The sequence below is a fragment of the Cheilinus undulatus genome, linkage group 4 (genome assembly GCF_018320785.1).
Source record: "Cheilinus undulatus linkage group 4, ASM1832078v1, whole genome shotgun sequence".
Taxonomy (NCBI): domain Eukaryota; kingdom Metazoa; phylum Chordata; class Actinopteri; order Labriformes; family Labridae; genus Cheilinus; species Cheilinus undulatus.
The window spans coordinates 9,121,414-9,141,298 of NC_054868.1; the positions used below are offsets into that span (position 1 = coordinate 9,121,414).

The following is a 19,885-nucleotide window of genomic DNA, read 5'->3' on the forward strand; positions in this document are numbered from 1 at the left end:
AAATAGGCGAGCCTTCTATTCTCTAGATTCTCTGCACATGAGATGCACCTTTAAGATGGGACACTGTCACACCGGTCGTCTGAAAGCTGCTTAACAGCTGCTTAAAGCTGGTTAACATGAATTTCGAACTTGTACTTCCTGTTTATGTGCACAGCTGATGGATGGGACAGGAATGGTTTTGGACTGGAGTTTCAATGTGTAAAGAAAAAAAAATTAAAATAGATGCACTCATTTACAAAATTCTCGCGATTTTATGTCACCAAATATTCTATTTTGAACAAATATGTTTATAGCCAATGAAGCTGAGAGTTGTCCCTCCCCTTTCCCAAATTGTCTGCTGGCAATGTCTGAAAACCAGCAGACTTATTTGCAGGCAGCAGCATCAGAGAGCTTGATTTGAGCTTCTACAGCTCAGTTCAGGTACAGCTGATGACAGTGACCTACCAAAAGAGACATGTTGCGTTGCTGTATCTGTGTGTGAGATATATTCTACACCAAAAGGTGCTTTTTGCCTGAGGTGGCACACCTTTGTGGAGTTTGTTCCTACTAAAAAATCTGGGTCTTCAGACCCCCCAGGGTGAAGCCCCTGCAGTGCCACACACTAATGTATGTAACCACCCCTAAACCACCCACATAGTCAGCAGAGCCCATTGAAGATATCAGAGATTTCTAACGCATAGATGGGCCTAAAGCTTACATTTAAACTTTTGTAGTCCACAGTGCACAATTATCAACACAATTTCATGCACATTTGATGGGCAGCTATGATGGCTAGACTGAGCAGATAGAAGATGTGGCATTACTGTCCTTTCTCCTTTGGCTAGAACAGCTTTTCATGCTACCGTTACCACAATCTCTAATTCCACTCCCTCAAGCAAAGTTTTTATCTTTGTGTGTTTCATCAGATACATATTTTACAGCTAGTTCTTCCTTGCCATGTCTAATGCATACGATAAAGTTTTGTGGCAAGCTTTTATTAACTTTGAGCTTGCAGGTGAATAACTTTTAAACGTTTTTCCCCTTTGTGCAAGGTGCCATATTAGGCATTACTGTAGTCATAACTTAGATTAAACAAAATTAATAAAGATTTAAGAGTATTGCTTACCTTCTAGATCATTTGTGCAAAAAGAATCCCTCCCCCCCGTAACGTCCCCCCTGCAGATAAACCTCAGTCACTCTGTCCTTTGCACCACATCACATGTATGAAGTCCAGGTGCTTGCAAGTATATGCCGTGCTGTGCCAGGGACTTGCATGTGCTTGGAGAGTTTATGTATTAGCTTTGTGTGACTCATAGCTTCAGCAGACAAGTTCCAACAAAGTGAGAGGGGCCGTCACTTCAACCTCCTGACAGAACCACCGTTCAGACATTAGGGGGAAAACAGCCTGAGGCTCAATGAATGGAGGAGTTAATCACTACCATAAAGAAAGGAAAAGTGATTGAACAATGTGTTGTACTACCGTAATACTACTACTGTGGTTTGTTTCTATAAATATACACCTGCTTTTACTATGAAATTGTGGTGAAAGAGCTTTATGAGTCATGAATATCAAAAGAATTTGACCTTGAACCTGAGCATAGCAGTAGATCCTCTGAAAGTAAGAGTGAAAACATCACTGTTGAAGGATGAATAAAAGCAGAGATCCTTTAAAGCAAGATTTTAAAAAACACTGTGCAGTCATGTCAACACTGTGAAGCTCACACAGCTGCAGATTTATGGGTAACACTTTACAAAAAGATACACAAAAATGGAATGAAACCAACACCAAGTCAATTAATTGGGTTTATTTGCAACAATTCAGGAGCATTACTGATTATGAAAGGAGCATTTAGAGAGGCAGAGCCTCTCAGGAGTATAGATTTGTTAAGGGTCACCAATCTCCGTCTAAAAATTGTGGACAAATGCCCGAAAAATTGCATAGATTTTGAATTTCCCACTATCCATGGCGCATAATATCACCTAAAGATTCAGAGAATCTGGAGAAATTTCTGTGAGCATGGGACAAGTGTGGATGCTTGTGATCTCTAGGCTCTCAGTTGGCGCTGCATTTAAAACAGGCATGCATCTGTACTGGGAATCACTGCATGGGCTTCCACAAATGCAAGTTAAAGCTGTATCATGCAAAGAAAAAGCCATGTACAGTCCAGAAACGCTGCTGTCACAGCTCATTTAAAATGGACTGAGGTAAAATGGACAACTGTTCTGTGGTCAGATGAATCAAAAGCTGAAATTCTTTTTCTAAACCACAGATGTCGTGATCTAGAGACTAAATAGAAGAGGGACCATCCAGCTTGTTATGAGTGCAGAGTTCTAAAGCCTGCATCTCTGATGGTACAGGGTTGCATTAGTGCCTATGGCATGGGCAGCTTACACATCTGGAAAGGCACCAACAATGCTGAAAAGTATAGAGGTCTTAGAGTGACATATGCTCCCATCCAGACAGCAGAGAAGGTGAATATATCTCATCTTGCTCTCCTATGCTTTTGACAGAAGAATAATTCCTGATTTTATATTTGATCTTATCTGTTAGTATGTTTTTCTGCATCTCTTTTAAAATTTTGATTATAAATGCCAGTTAGTCCAATATAAGTGTATGGATTTCTCCCAGTCAGTAAAAATAGAATTCCTCCTGGCTGAATGAATAAATCTATCTGGGTACATTCTTAGTTCAGATAGAAGGTTGGTTCCATGCTCCGTGTGTGATCGTCAGACCTCACTGCCAAAGAAAAGCCCAAACAATGTAAACAAAGTCAGTAAATCCCAACAGCGGAACTTAGGAAGTAAGTTAGGGAAGTAAGTCACTTATCTGGAATTCACTTAACCCCCCCATGATATATTTATGGGTCTGTTTGCTTCAGTTAGATGACATTTTGTATAAATTAAAAATGAGTTTTATGAGTTTTTAATCTATGATTATGATATAGTGATCAAAACTGGCTTTCTCCTAAGACATTGGTTCCCAACCTGGGGTGCCAGAAATCTCGGGGGCACGAGGCTTTGTCTGCTTTGAGGCTGCCAAAATTAGATTTGCAAATAAAAAGAAAAATGTTAAAGTTAAGGTAAGTACCTTATACAAAGAAAAGCATGCATATTCCCTTTTTAAGGATTGTATCAGTGAAACCATTAAAATCTATGTTGATGTTTGATGGCAGTGTGTCACTTTTTCTTCTCTCTCGGGTCCTTGGGGGTCAGGGGGTGGGGGGCTCTGCTTTTCGTGGGTACATGTAGGGGGGGCTCCAAGGAAAAATGTCCTAAGAAAACACTGTCCTAAGAAGTAGTTATAAAAATATTCATTCTTCTTCTAAGAAAGGGATGAGTAAGTAAGTCAGAGTTAACCATTTTACAAAGCAGCAGCGTCCATCATGGAAAAATGAAGACAATGCTGAAATGCAAAAAAGTGCACTTCCTTGAGCTTCCACTAAAGGCTGGCTGCAGAAGCACTGAGAGCCAAACACAAACTATGCTGAAATGTTTATTTTAACATCAATGAGCAGGGATGATTGATCTTATGAGCCATCTGTTTTGGTTTAAATAAGAATGCTGATACATAGGGGCATGGCTCATATACATTATATGGGCTGCCTGACCATCACACCAACAGGGACTGTGAAGACACTGTATTTAAATACATGCACTTTAATATGAAGTCGGCCACCCTTTTGCAGCTATAACTGCCTCCACTCTTCTTGGTTGGTTTTCCACATGTGCCTCTGATGGAATTTGTGTCCATTCATTTTTTAGAGCATTAATGAGGTCAGGCACTAATGTTGGACAGGAAAGCCTGGACTTCTTTCCAGTTTACCCCAGAGGTGCTGGATGGGGTTGAGGTCAAGGCTCTTCTCCACCAAACTCTTCAAATGTATTTATAGTCCTTACTTTGTGCACTGAGGCACTCATGTTGGAACAGAAAAGAGCCTTCCCCAAACTGTTGCCAAAAAGTTGGAAGCATAGCATTGTCCAAAATGTTTCGGAATGCTAAGAAATAAGATTTTCAATCTCAGGAAATAAGGGGCCAAGCACAAACACTAAAAAAACAGCCTCATCCCATTATCTCTCCTCCACCAAACTTCATAGAAGGCACATGCATTCAAGCATTTCCACTGCTTCACTGGCCACTGTCTGTGTGCTTTACACCACACCATGTGACACTTGCCATAAGTGGTGAGGCTTGCATTCAGCCATGGAAGCCGTGCTTACATTGATTGATTGATGCCAGTGGAAGTTCAGCGTGTTCAGTGTCGGTGCTCTGTGATTTTACATGGTCCTCTGCTCCATGGCTGAGTTGCTGCTGTTCCTAAATGCTTCCACTTTCTGACAACATCACTTACAGTTCACTGTGGAACAGTGTTAAATTTGGCAGCTTTTTTTTTTTTTTTACCTCCGCCAAGGAGGTTATGTGATCGGCAGGGCTTGTTTGTCAGTTTGTTAGTATGTTTGTTTGTTAGCAACATAACTGAAAAACTTATAGATGGATTTTGATGAAATTTTCAGGAAATGGCAGAAATGGCATAAGGAAGAACTGATTAGATCTTGGGAGTGATCCGGATCACCGTCTGGATCCAGAATTTTTTTGAAGGATTCTGTACTATTGGGAAATAGGGCTAATGGTGGAGATCTGCACTCTCCGAGTGCTGTTCTAGTTAATTTTAGTCTGTTTTACTCTTTTAATGAAATGTCTTTTAGTTTTAGTCACATTTATTCATTTCTGCCCTTTTTAGATTTAGTCTAGTTTTAGTCGACAAAAACTCAAAAACATTTTAGTTTAGTTTTAGTCCATAAAAGTCCTCACATTTTATTCTTTACTTTTAGTTCAAGCATTTATTTTCTTGCCTAAATCTGGTACCAAATCATGTTAGTGTGTTCTATGCACCCAGCCAAACCTGGGGTCCCTGCTTTCTACAGCTGAGAGGCAGAATAGCTACAGATGCATTGTTTTTTTTTTTTTCTTCTTTTTTTTTTTTTTTTTTGAAGATTTGCCCACAGTGGAGAAATATCAAGGATTTTGAATGTCTGACAAAAACTACATTACATTTTTGTCTAGTTTAAGTCATGAAACAAGCAAATTCAATAACAGAAAACAGATGTGGCTAAATACTTCTGCCTATAAGGTGTATACTTTTTCTTTTCTGTAATCGTCATATAATAAACTGTGGGGTTATTGTTTATATGCAGTGCCTCTACCACCAGATACGGCCACATGATCATAAACTTCCCTCCTTGGCATCAATAAACAACAATTTTTTCTCTGGCTTGTAAACTATCAGCCTGCAGCACACAGGAACACCAGCCAAGACAGAGATTTAAAACCTAAAACGTCTTCCAGGATGTACACAACCAACCACCTTTCTGTATAAGACTAAACCCTTATAAATCTCATACTAATGTATCACCTGTAGGCAAACATGCTTGTTGTATATGCTGTGTATGTTGGCCTGAAAACCTCAACAAATGAGAATCAGTAACATTTGAAGATTAGATTCAAGAAGCAGAAACAATAAGAGCTTAACATATAGAGCTTACACAGCAAAATAAATCCTGTGATGGATGTGTTATCGTTCAACAATCACACCTGAACAAGTCTGAAACCATCACACATGAAATTTATCTGGAATAAATTCTTTAGTGACACGGACGCTTTTCATGAGACAAAAAAAAATAACATGTTTTTACTTCTTTCTTATGTCAACTTACTGGTTCATTTTTATTTCACACTGGAGCTGCAGCCTTGTTTTCCATCTTCAGACTGCTTTAAAAAAAAGCACAGCTCAAGGGAGAGATGAATGAGTGGCATGTTGAGGGCCTACAGCTCACGGCTAAACAGAATTAGTCAGGTATGTTTTAGTGCCGGCAAGTGTGGATCTTCCCCAGCAGGCTTCAGGGCCTGTAGGAGAAGAGGGATAAAAAATAGCCCAGAGTTCTAAATAAAACCCTACCTGGGTGAATAGACACAAATCTATAAAACTTTTGACATGGGACAAGTTTATAGAGACAAGTGAAAAATAACCTCACAATATCTGACATTTAACTTAAGCCATTTAGGCTAAGGAATACATAAAACATCAATATCTTACAGATAAACATTACAAATAAGGAATTTAACCATTAAGCAGCAGAAGCTCCAAGGGGCCTCAGAAAAATGCAGTCATCAAAAATCTGCATCAGATATGATGCAAGACCCTTAAAACCCCCAATTAAAAACAAAGGTTGGCATCTTTATGAGATTTTTGTGTGAATTAAAATTGAGCAAAGTGATTTAAAACTATTTTCAACTTATTTTCAATGGAATACAGCACAGAGATGTGTAATATTCAAAGAGATAAATGTCATTGTTCTTTTGGAAATATTCCCACTCTGATTTTGATGCCTGAAACACGTTCCAAAAAATGTTTTCTGGGGGAAAGAATGAATGTTCAAAAGAAACCTAGAGCAGGTAGGTTAATCTGTAACAGGTGATAATTTCATACTTCGGCATAAAATGAGCTCTCCTGGAAGGCTAAGTCATTCACAGTCCATGGTGGCTTAAGGGTCCATACTTTGTGAAAGACTGCTTGGGTAAACTGTCCAACAGTGTATGGACAGCATTCCCCAATGTGCAAGTGCAAGGAATTTAGAGATTTAAGTCTCTACAGTCCATAATGTGATCAAAAGATTCATAGAATCAAAAAATGTCCTCACCCCTGACTAAATAGCTGTTAAGTAGAGCCTTATAGAAAATACCAAAACAATGAATTGTTGATAGCTATGTGATAAAATACCAAAATGTTTTATTCACCCAATATGATTGCTTTCAAATACATGGAGAAGGATCCAACATCAGTTTCTTCCTGAATAAAATCAGCCCTGTAATCACTGCCTGCAGGACCACAGTGAAAGTTGCACATTATTACTGTATGAATCATAACTTCAACCTCTCTGCCGGCAGCCAGCCAGCCACAGGTGTTTCACAGCATCTGTTCACCTGTAATATATTTTGATGAAACATTTTAGTGAAGATCATGAATGACTCACTGGTATCTGTGTCATAAAACCTCCCACACAAGCTAAAGTGGTTAGTCATACTCCTCAGATAACAAAATAGACCTTTTCCATGGCTGTTTTTCCAGGGTGGTGCTTTTGTACCATTGAATTTCTGGTATTAAGAACTTCAAGGTTACAGGTAGAGTAAATGGTCAATAATATTGGCACTTTAAGTTTATTTCGGCTAATTCCAGCACACTGTCCTGTTGTGGTAAACACACATTAAAGCAAAAATAAGCACTGCTTTGCTGCTAGAGGTTTTCCCAGAGAAGTCACTGCTGTAAGGGTGTTGCAAATAAAAATAAAGTTTTTGAGTTTTATTCCTGTCTGCTTGACATTGGATATAATTCTGTATTTATTTGGTCCCACATTCACTTGACTGAAGTTATTTTAGAGTTGTAGACCTGCAGCAGAATTACACCAAAACATTTTGTTTTTTTTCATTCATGTTATTTGTTTCACATTTTTAAGCATGCAAAGTTATTGTCAATGCATGTAATACACTATATGGACAAAAGTATTCGGACACCTGACCAGTCTAAAATCATTTTTAGCAAATATAACTCGCTTTAAAGCCACTTCTTTATTTGCCTTGATTTTACTAAAAAGAAACTACTTTCACTTTCTGGATCAACCGTCTACACTTTTTGACAAAAAACATAGTGTGAAACCAATAACATGAAAGACATACAATAACTTTTCTCTTAAGTCTCTTGTGGTTAATTTAACTACTTACCAAGTACTTTATACAACCCAACTTCAATGATACAGAATATCCCTTTAATTTTCAATTGTAATAACAATTGTGATTATCAAAAGAAGGTATGCATGGTTTATTTATAGACCTCAGACAGCTGAGGTGAGACAGGAAATACAGGCAGAGGGATAGAGTGGGGTCAATGCATCAACTTTACTCACCTCAGAAAATATCACTATGGACAGGACCTCTTCAAGGTTAGCTTCAGCTCTGCTTTTGTTTTTACAACAACTCAATTTGACGTTGTTGACTTTTAGGTCTGAATCATTAAAATATCTCAGAGAAAAGGTCAAAGTCAGGCCTCTGATATTGGTTTTTAAAATATAGTTTGTATTGGAAATCAGTCCGGTGTGCACTTGGACCTAATGATGTATCCTCCAGCTAACTCAGAAGGAGAGGAAGAAAAAACACATCCAAAATTGCAGACATTTTCAGAAAACCACAAACCTGAAGGGTCCATACATGTTATGGTGCAGAGATAACATGTGTGTGCAGTATTTCAGAATAGCCACAAGGCATGTCAGGAGACAGCTCTGACCTTTATCCCACGTATCGTGACTACTCAGCTCATAAGTCAGAGGAATAAGTGAGCTGTGACTCATATCATATACATTAAGAGCTGATGGGCATGTTCATTATAAAGGTCAAAAATACATATCTTTAATGTGATTCAGTCTTCTTTAAACTGAATTAGAGCTGTATTTTAGGACATACAGTACCGTAATTATAATTAAGCATATCCTGTTTTTTTCATACATCTAATCTCAATGCTGTGATCAAATACTCTTCAGTAGTTATTTGAAGTCTAATTGGTGGCAGATCAATGATTTTTAAGAAGTGCAATTATTTATAGTTCATTCCAATATCAATATCTGTGCACCTATCTATCCAGGGAGACCTATTCTGAAGTTCATGGGTGATACGGTAATAGGGAGTTTGTTGTTGTAGATGGTTTTATTCAATGGTGTGACAGCTCCTTATAAAAACAATGCTACAAATATCAAGGACATGTGAGCAGAAGGATGTCATATGCAGCATTTTTAACAACAGGAGACTGTGGAGCCCATCCACAGCTATTGTCATCATCAATAAAGCTGTCTTTCATTTAAAAATGTTGAGTATGTAGTTTATTTAAAAAAAATCACAGCAGTGACTGCACTTCTTCTGGAAACTCAGTCAGTTTGGAATGTGCAGCAAACTTCTGTCAGTGTTTTACAACTCCATGGTGGAATCTGTCCTGACCTTTTCCAGCATCTCCTGGTTTGGAAGTCTCTTTTTAGATAAAAGTGCTGAGAACTGTCAGCATTGATGGCAATCAATTAAAGTCCATAATAAATGCATTATTTTTTCAGTTACATTAATTGCATGCTTCATCATCCTTTTCACACAGTAAATTCACCTGAGTAGACTTCACTCAGATTAAACAGGACTAAACTCTGAAAATATTACATTTGGTCTCAGTCTAGTGTGAAACAAATCCATCTGGCATGCCAGGTTATCGACGGTGAATGTTCACCAGCATTTTGTTCTGCTCTCAGCTAATGCAAGTTCTATTCTTAAATGAAAACATGACATTGCCCAACCTTCATCCAACAAGCCATTCAAATTATAAACTATATCTTACTAACACGAGCCCTCCAAAAACGTCTATTCATAATTGTTATCCATTACGTTTTGCATGAAATGGACATTGCATACTTCTACAGTTTGTAAGTGTGCAAAATATTTTTCATACCACAATTTGCTAAAATAGACTCCGACTTGTCAAAGGAAAATTATAGTTTGGTATTCGTGACGATTACTAAGTGTACTACGGAAGCCTCAAAGGGACTTGAATTCTTTAGGCTCTTCTGCTTTATTTCAGAACTGGGTGATACAGTCAAAAATGACAAAACACATTTCCTTATTTGTTTTACCTAAAAGTCAGTACAAGATACACATCAGTTGTTCTGTAAAGAATGACATACTAAAATCCTTTCTAAGACAAAATCAAATGTCACACAGAACCTTTCAATATCCAGCTGCACAATGCCAATGAAGAAATGAGAGACAAATAAACAACCTATTAGGTTTGACATTTGACCAAAAGAAGAAAGAGAGAGCTTCATCCCTGGTAAAGAGCCCTGAACAAGGGAACAATGATAAAGAATGGTGTAACTGTTGGACAGAGCTCTGAAATGTCAGCAAGAGCAACTAATGTTAAACCTTTTTTTCCATGAAAAACACTTTATCTTTGGGAAATAAGGGAAATAAAACAAAACATTCGGAATAAAAGCAAACACAAACATTAAAACACATCATCTTTGAACAAGATTTAAAGTTTAATTCTGTTTTATCATTGCTTTTGAAAAGGCCCAACAGAAATATTGTAGATAATATATCAGCCAAACAAACCTCAGATTTAATCTTTACATCTGATGGTGGACTGACTCATTGCTTGAATTTTTGGTCCATTGATCAATTCACACATTTAGCCATTATGTTGAATCGTATCAGATGATGTTATAAAATAATTAATGCTGAGGGTCATTTAGATTTACCTAAACATTGCTCAAATTTCACTGTGACAAAGCTGAGTTGAAGAAGCTTGTATATATATAATTGCATAGCATACAAAAATAAATCACCATTTTATGCCAGCTGAATCTTGTTCAATGCAACCAGTCAATCAAACAAAAATGGAATGTTACAGTCATACTCAGACTTTCTTTAAAAATGTACCAATCTCACATAAAGAGGATGCTATCATCAAATATGCAATCCAAGTGGTTCAGTTTTTAAGAAATTTTAACCTTGTGGAAGGAAAAATCCTTGCAAATGAGTTTATTTCTAATTGAGATGTTGTTGCAGTGTTTGATGACTGCTCGGAAGTGATTTTGACCGCAATATCAGAGGTTTTGTGAAAGTTCTTTGAAAACTGAGATTTGTGTTCAATGTTTTGAGAATAGGGAAGAGGCCTTGCAGATAAATCTGCTTTAAAAAGGTTCCTTTTCAAAAGCAAAACAAACATGTACATAGCCTTCCAACCAAAAAAAAGCATTTATTGTAGACATTTTCCTAAAAAAGTACTCCCTTAAATTATTATTATTATTGTAAATTGAACACTAGAACAGAAAATTAAACTTGTTCTAAGTTTCTCCAGTGACACTACAAACTAACTCTAACTCTGGAGAGGCACTCACATTTTTATCTCACTTGCCCAGAGATGACAATGAAAAGTGTCCCAATTAAGATCTTTTAGTGAGTTTCAAATCTGACATCATTACAAGCTCAAACTCAGTCTTCTCCACCACATCTGTGTACACATGGCTACTTGTCTGCGTGTGATTTCACATGTCGTGAAAGAACCGATGAGTCAAAGAATCTTTTCCCACAGATCTTACAAAGGTACGGACGCTCACCTGTGTGAGCTCTTCTCATATGAACTGTTAAGACTTCCAAGGATTTAAATGACCTGTCACATGCTGTGCAAGTAAACGGCTTTTCACCCGTATGATTTCTTTGGTGCCGATCCAAATGATGTCTGCGGGCAAATAATTTCCCACAGGTAACACAGGAGAAAGGCCTCTCACCTGTGTGTGTTCTCATGTGACTTTTCATGTAAGAACTTTGACTGAATCCTTTTCCACATGTTCTGCAGGAGAAAGGCCTCTCACCTGTGTGTGTTCTCATGTGAACTTTCATGTGAGAACTTCGTTTGAATCCTTTTCCACATATTCTGCAGGAGAAAGGCCTCTCACCTGTGTGTGTTCTCATGTGAACTTTCATGTGAGAACTTCGTTTGAATCCTTTTTCACATATTCTGCAGGAGAAAGGCCTCTCACCTGCGTGTGTTCTCATGTGACTTTTCATGTCAGAACTTTGTTTGAATCCTTTTCCACATGTTCTGCAGGAGAAAGGCCTCTCACCTGTGTGTGTTCTTGTATGAGTTCTCAACCAGCTTTTATATTTGAAAGATTTACCACATGTTTCACAGGTATACAGCGTTTCACCAGTATGATGATCTTTTTTGTGCTTATTCAAACTTCTTTTGAGAGTACATTTTTCCCCACAGATATCACAAGAGTACGGTTCACCTTTGTGAGCTCTCATGTGAATATTCAAGTCCCTTTCACCTCTGCAAGTTTTGCTGCACCTTTCACATGTAAACGGCTTTTCACGTGTATGGACTGTACAATGAGCATTAAAGTTTGTAAGCCGTGAGAAACTTTTTCCACATGTTTTGCATGAATATGGCCTCTCACCTGTGTGGGATGTTGTATGTTGAGACAAATCTGACTTGGAGATGAACATTTTCCCACAAAACTTGCGTGAATGTATCTTCTTACCATCGTGGGCACGCTGATGTGCCTGCATGTCTGACTTGCTCTTAACCTTTATACCACATCTCTCACATTTCAAAAACTTTTGACTTTGGTGAGGACTACGATCAGTCTTTGATGTTTTAGTTTTCTGAATTCTTCTCTTCATATGCCTAACTTTTTGTGTTGGTTTTGATATTCCAATTGATTCTGGGTCCATGCGCTTGCTTTCTTTGGGATCTTGATTTTCTGTGACATGGGAGGTGTGAGAGAGGAGCTGCTGTTCGTGTTGTTCAGTTTCAGTCTGGTCATTTTCCTCATTAGTAAGAGTCAACATGAATGTGTCAGTCTCCTGCTTCACTATGGGCTCCTCTCCCCTCTGACTGCTGCAGACTTCCTCCTGCTCCTCCTTCATCTGTGGAGGCTCTGGCTCCTCTTGGTCCAGACTGAAGTTCCTCTCCTGGTCACAGAGCTGCTGGTCAGCCACAACCTCCTCATCTTTACTCTCATGTTGCTGTGGGACACCTGGAGGAACAGAGGATCAAAAGATTAAGTTACCACTATCACATGACACAAAACATATTTTCAACAAGATATATAAATCTTGTCAGGCATGTGTTACAACAGTGGTTCTCAACGTTGGGGTCAGGACCCCATTGGGGGTCGCCAGACACTGAGAGGAGGTCTCCAGATACCTTAAAAAAAACTAGGAATACTTTTTAATTTACAACTGCTTTACACCAATTTTGCCAGATTTCAACCCATTGTCATCACTTTTTCCCCACCAATTTTACCAAAATTAACACATTTTTGCCAGTTAAATCAATTTTTTCAGCTTTAAACCCTTTCCACCACTTTTTTCTGCCTGTTTTTGCTACTTCTAAACAAAATCTTGCCACTCTCTGCCTATTGTTGGCTCTGCTGACCATTTATTGCCTCTATTAACCCCTCTTTACCACCACATTTCACAATTGAATGTGCCCATTTCTGCTTATTTCTGCCTCAGCTAACCCTTTTTTGCCAGTTTATATCAGTTTTCCATCCCATTTCACCAAATTTCCACCTATGTTTCCTACTTTAATGCCATTTCAGCCACTTTTTTAATCCCCTTTTTTTGCCACTTAGTATGCCCGTTTTTGCCACTTCAACCAATTTTTGCCCTTTTTTTTGCTACTTTTATCTCATTTTTGGCACCTCTAACCCTATCTTCTACTTTTAGACTCCATTTTCACCACCTTTCCCAGCATTTATTGCCATTATTAACCCATTTTTAATTTATTTTCATTCTGTTTTGAAGAAAAGGATTAACATTTTTAGGAGGTCTACTTACTGCACCAATGAATTAAAAAGATATTTGTTTCTTTGATAAGAGTGGTTATTATTCATGTTAAATATAAAATACTGCAGCTTAACTTTACAATGGACTCTGTAACTACAAGTTCTATTTGAGTGATCAAGGTGCAATTATAAAGAGGGCACTTGTGAAATTTGTTCAGAAGTGTAAATGTTTGTATATATGTTACTGGATCAGAGAGAATCAAGTTGGCAAATGAAAAATTTCATTTTCGCCTAATTTTTTTTTTAGCAATTTTAGCATATATCCCATAGAAATAATGCAGTTGAAGTCCAAAAATCTCCAGTAGGCCAAAGCACCACATTTTGAAATTACCTCTTTCAACTTTCATGCCACTAGAGGGTTATTAGGACAAAATAAGAGAGTTTTAGTAGAAAATATCCAAAATCCCCTCTTGTGCCATTTGGGCACAATTTGGCACTATCTCTGCCATTTGAAAAATCTCAGGTATCAAGCCTTTTTTTTTTTTTACTCATATGCCATTATAGGTGGTCACTGCATCATGTAATTCTTTTTCCCGCCTCAAATCCCCCAGACCTCCACATAGTTCCCTTTCAAAGGAAGTCTTACAAAGGAACTAAAGTTTGACACCAAGAGGAGCAGATTTAGTTTCAATTTCACAACAACAGCACAAAATAAAGTGCAGAAAACTAAAAGAAACTGTTGAAACAAATGGAAACTGCACAAACGTGAATACAATTTTCAGCAGAGGCTGGGCTTTCAAATGAGACCAAGTTTGTGTCTGTAGTACCAGGCACCATCCCATAGGGGGCGGAAGTGTCTGGCTACATAGCACTACGGCCGCTATATGCGGTCATTGATTTGAATCCTTTTTGAGTTGGATGTGGTGTAGGTAGAAATGGTTTATTTGAGCTTGTGGCTGAGCTTTTTCTGTTTAAGTTGATGTATAACATCACTATTTTTTTTGCAAAATTAGAGAGCACAGAGCAAGTTTGTTTGGATCAAGGTGAGCAGGACCAAATTTGATCCTGCTAGGGCTTAGAGGTTAAAAGCCCCTAAACCAGTGCTGCTCAACCTTTTTGAGTCGCGACCCCCAATTTAACATGGACTGGTGTCCATGACCTACCAATACAGCACTTAAGGTCACACTTAAGCTATCAGTTTCTTATTGAGACACAGGTCTTGCCCAAAGGCACAATAACATCTTGTTTTTGGCAAATGGCTTTTGGATTTATTGAAAAACATGTAGCAGCATCACAATAACTCTTTAACGTGACCAACAGACCGACAATGGTCGCTACATCACATCATATTGCTGGTAGTTGAGCCAGTTAACATGTAAACAAATAACGCAAAAATTTTTTTTCTTTTTAATGGAAGAAAACAACAATCAGCACACTGATTAAAGCCTTAACGAAACACACACAGCTCCCGTTTCATTTTGAACATTTATGTTACTGAGAGCTTGTAAACATTAAAAACACACTGGGGGTAATCCGTGTTGTTTTTGGTCATATTTCAAAAAGTCGGGCTGATATTTACGGAGCCTCGAAGCTGTCGGCCCCAGTGCCGTACGTTTCTCAGGTGGTGGAGCTGCTGTTAGGCTTTCTGGTGACTGACCTTGAGACCCCTGCTGCTGTTGCTGACCCAAGTCTGAGCTGGAACCCTTTTTCAGTGAAGGTAACGCTCCATTTTTCATCATCGGCTAGCTAGCAACCTTACTGCAGCTGTGGCTAAAGCAACAACGCGCCATTTTTTTTTCTTTCTTTGTTTCTTTTTCCCGCCGTGTGTCACTGAGCAGAATCTCACGCGCACAGTTCAGATCATACATTCCAGTTGATACAATGAATTTTGGGCAAATAATGAAGCAGGAAAAAAATAAATGCACTCCCTGTCTTAAATTATGTAATTTAATATTAATTATGTGCATTTATATTTTTCCAAAATGATTTGGCGACCCCCAGAAATCATCTCGCGATCTCATTGGAGTCGGGACCCCAAGGATGAGAGAAAGGCTGCCCTAAACTATCCAAAACCTGATTTCACAACTGATAACGACACCATGTGGGGCACAAAAACAGTGATATCTGTTTATGAATGGGTTTTTTTGTCTGTTTTTCACCTATCCTGTGTAAGCTGACGTGCGGCTGCCAAACGATATCCAGCAGTCTGCGCTGTCGATCGATCTCTGCCTGGTACTCCACAATAGTTCTCTGAAAAACTCCAAAAATGTCTTCAGCAGCAGCAGTTAGCCGCTGGACGATAAACTCTCTCAGATTCTCAGTTGAACTCATTTTTACTTATTAAAAACGAAGAGGCTGAGCTTCAACTACGGTCAAGTCTTCGTGATGCCGCGACTTCATCTGAAAGCTAGTCGTGTTTGTTCACTTCCGCTGTGTGTCGCACTGAAAACCACCGGCGGTGTAACCTTGCATAGCAGATAGATTCGCCCGTTTCCGTGTTTCCCACTGGCGAATCCATCTTCCAAAGATTCCATCTGAACCGTTTGGTCACACTCCGAGTTTTTTTTTTTTTTTTTTTTTTTTTTAAAGGCTCTGCCCTTTCCCAAATGCTGTGTATGCGTGGTTTTCCAGATGGATGTGTGCAGTGTTTAATTCATAAATCTTCAGGTCCCGGAACACAGACCGGGTGTTATCCCGGCGGTAAGGGGAAAGGGGGAAACAAAAATGTCACGGAATACATTAAAACAACGAAAAACGGTGCCTTGTGCAAAAACGGGCCAAGCATATCATGTGGCTTCAAACAACATATTAATCTAAATGATTAAACAAAGAATCAGCTGCAGAGAAGCACTGACAATCGCCCATTGACTGAGAGCGTCTCTCTCCTTCACTCTTTCTCTGAGTGGCAGCTGTCAGTCAAATCTGCCTTGTTTCAGCACCAAGGACAGCGCAAAATCACCACCAGCTCATTTAGCCACTCCTACATTACTTTCACAACACAAGACCACGCTTATTCAATTGAAATAATTATTAATAAAATTGTACCTCTCACTCATTCAGTAGATATTATGCTTTTATTTAATCAGAGCTTGTCTGTAAAAACAAAACTTTTCTAACAGTTGACTTGACTGCCCGAGTAAACTTCCACCTCTGTGGTCCGATCATGGATGTCCCTCTGTCTCTCATCTTAATGCCTTTTCATTAAAAGATCTGTAAACAACCGTGCTGCTATCGTGTGCTACATAATACAACACCATATTGCCAAAAGTATTTACTCACCCATCCAAATAATTGAACTCAGGTGTTCCAATCACTTCCATGGCCACAGGTGTATAAAATCAAGCACCTAGGCATGCAGACTGTTTCTACAAACATTTGTGAAAGAATGGCTACATATTCCACAGTCAACTGTCAGTGGTATTTTAACAAAGTGGAAGCGATTGGGAATGACAGCAACTCAATCATGAAGCGGTAGGCCACGTAAAATGACGGAGTGGGGTCAGCGATGCTGAGGCACATAGTGCGCAGAGGTCTCCAACTTTCTGCAGACCTCCAAACCTCGTGTGGCCTTCAAATTAGCTCAAGAACAGTGCCTAGAGAGCTTAACGGAATGGGTTTCATGGCCGAGCAGCTGCATCCAAGGCATACATCCCAAATTGCAATGCAAAGCATTGGATGCAGTGGTGTAAAGCACGCCTCCACTGGACTCTAGAGCAGCGGAGACACGTTCTCTGTTAACTTTGAAAATAGCGCTTGATTGGTCGGTTGTTTACCAATATGATGCTTTTGCACACAAGTCAGGATGTGATAGGCTAGGCTGATATGACGCCTTTTTTTGTTTAGCCTGCAACATAAAGTCACACACAGTCGGTACTCCCCTACACACTAGAAAACCAACACGCAAATTTATGTTTACACATACTCGCTGGCAGAAATGTATTATGCACCTGCCGTCCCTGGAGGTGCTGGATCAAATCAAATAAGTGCCGGTCGGTCCAGATCTGAGGGGTGCTGGATCTTGCTCCGGCGGGATCTAGCACAAATTAAGCCCTGGTACGCATAGGCCTATTCAAACTCAGTCTGCTTTCAGAGTCAGTTTTCCGAGTTATTTTCACTCTGAAAAGTGTTTTTTGTCTAAATCTAAATGATATTATGTACTCCATGATGAGAAAAATCTAAACAATACAGCAAATGCACTCAAAACACAGTAATACAGAACACAATTTACTTATTATACAGCTGTTTCTACTCAGTACAATGTTCTATTTAATCCTTTCAGATCTGTTTTCCATACCGTAAAGAGCTTTATTTTCCTTCCACATAAAAATGTTTCCTATTCATCACAGAACATATTTTCCTCCATATAGGTATGGGTAACGCTTTCACATATGACCCAGGAGCAGAGCACGAGATAAGGTAGTACAAGAGTTAATTTCTCAACAATAGTGTGTATTCCACCTCTCTCCCAGTGATAGCTGGGATAGACTCCTTTATCATTAATAAAATCACAGTTTTTGCCAGAATATCTTTTTACAGTTGAGCATACCAAAATAAATATACAATAGTTCCAGGATACTTAATGCAGAAGCTACAGTTGATATCACTATTTTAAAAGGTATTTTTGATATAGTTTCCTAGATAACATCCATGGATAATCTTGAAGGGAATGTCTCTAACTTCATAAGTGGGGAAAATATGTAAAAAAAAAAAAACAAAAAAAAAAAACATGTAAATTTTTTTTCTTGAAACATGCTCCGGATGTGCCTTTCTGCATCATTGTACTTCCGGGGGTACTGTCATGGCCGCGCCCTAGATGAAGCAGTTTGTTCTCGTCCTATGAACATTTTTGCTTAAAGTGGTACACAGAGCCTAAAGGAGTAGCAGACCGCAGTCATGGGAATTAGTGATCTGACGAAGTGGAACACTCGAGTGTCTGCAGTTTACGCTCTCGGGGTTTGGACCATGATCGTTTCATACGCTTATATAAAGTACACCGGGCGGCTTGAAGACAAGTTAGGTGAGTAACAATCAACTTCATCCACTGGATGTAACCTCCGTTAGTGAGTGTCCGGATTAATGATAGCAGAGATGTATACGAATGTTGATTCTGTTCAGCAATTACCCCTCTGTAAAAACCAGTGTTCGGCGTAACGGGTGACCCTGTTAGCTGTGACCTACGGCTGAATGCGTCTGTGATTGACGCGGTGAAGTTTGTAACTGTCCTCGCCAGTCCTTCCTTGTTTATGGTTCACCATAACGACAATTCGACCCGCCAGATATATCACTAGTAGAAAACTAAGCAAAAAAGCAGTCACTTAACTCCTGTCCGTTTTCAAAACCCTGCTGTAACTGTGCCAATCACAGATGCAATCTCTCAAAACCCTCCAGTTGACAGGGTAACCTGTTAAACCATAACACCTTTTGACCCACAGGTCATTAAGACCTCCAATGGTCACATTTTCATTTAGGGCAACTTTAAAGGTATGACAGTGATTATATTTCCACTGTTGTGTTAATGTTATACTTGCATCAGTGACTGACATTATATTTGTTATAAGTTACCTCTTTGATTGATCTATAAATAAGAAATTGAGCTAATTTTTTTCAAACCTTCCTTCACAGTGTAAAGTGGAATTACTAATATCCATATATCACTGGCCTTGGGCCAAAACCTCATATCTCCAAAATCACCACTTTCAGGGAATAATAAAGCACTGTATTTTCTCATTGATTTAACTCTGAATGGTCATAGTCAGTGTATTTTTGCCTTTTTTTACTGCTTTGGTTAAATCCCAAGAACAGTTGCAAAGGGAGACCAATAGCACTAATTTATGGGAAAAAATTAAAACCATGAAAAATGGAGGTACAAAGTTGATATGTAAGATTAAATACTGGTTAGATAGAATTATAAGGTAGTATGAAAAGAAATAAAATAAACTAAAATAATACAGCTTACCACCTAAACTCTCATGATAACTACATATAAATGATATGATTCTAAAAAATAAAATAATGACATTGACTGCACAGTAGTTACATTTTGTTAAACCTCATTAAGTGCTTTTGGTATGGCTTTGGGACTCACTTTTAAAACTGGGATTTTATTTGCACTTTGTGTTGGAAATAAAGCTTTGTTAGGAGCTGACAATGTTCTGTTGCTCAGAACAAAGTACTCACATTTTTAGGTTTGTGACTGTTTTTTGTTGGTTAGATTTCCCAGTTATCACTAAATTTTTTCTTTTTTTTTTATCACCCTCTCCACTTTAGTGAAAAGAGAAGCAATTCAAGAGCCAGAAGATCCAAATCAAGTCGTCTACAGGACAGCCCACACCAAAACTGTCATTGTCTACAAGAAAGACTTCGTCCCGTACCACGTCAGGATCTCCAACTTTTTCAAGTCATTCAGCGGTGACTCTGGGAGCGGAGACAATGACAAATAGCTGTATCAGACAGCAGGTTATGGACACTGTGGACTTGAGAAGATGGAAGCTTTATGATGCACTATGAATTTGTTAAACTGTGTGAGGATCCT

The 19,885-nt window shown here is 38.7% G+C and overlaps 1 protein-coding gene across 1 annotated transcript; it reads right to left on the reverse strand.

Annotated features, from left to right (window-relative positions):
- Positions 1–9,633: 9,633 nt before the first annotated feature.
- On the reverse strand, positions 9,634–15,736 carry LOC121508088 (zinc finger protein OZF-like). Its single transcript, XM_041784598.1, has 2 exons — positions 15,513–15,736; positions 9,634–12,600 (listed from the first exon to the last, which is right to left on the reverse strand). Exons 1-2 carry the CDS (start codon positions 15,682–15,684, stop codon positions 11,084–11,086), a joined length of 1,689 nt encoding a protein of 562 aa, XP_041640532.1. The 5' UTR covers positions 15,685–15,736; the 3' UTR covers positions 9,634–11,083.
- Positions 15,737–19,885: the final 4,149 nt, after the last annotated feature.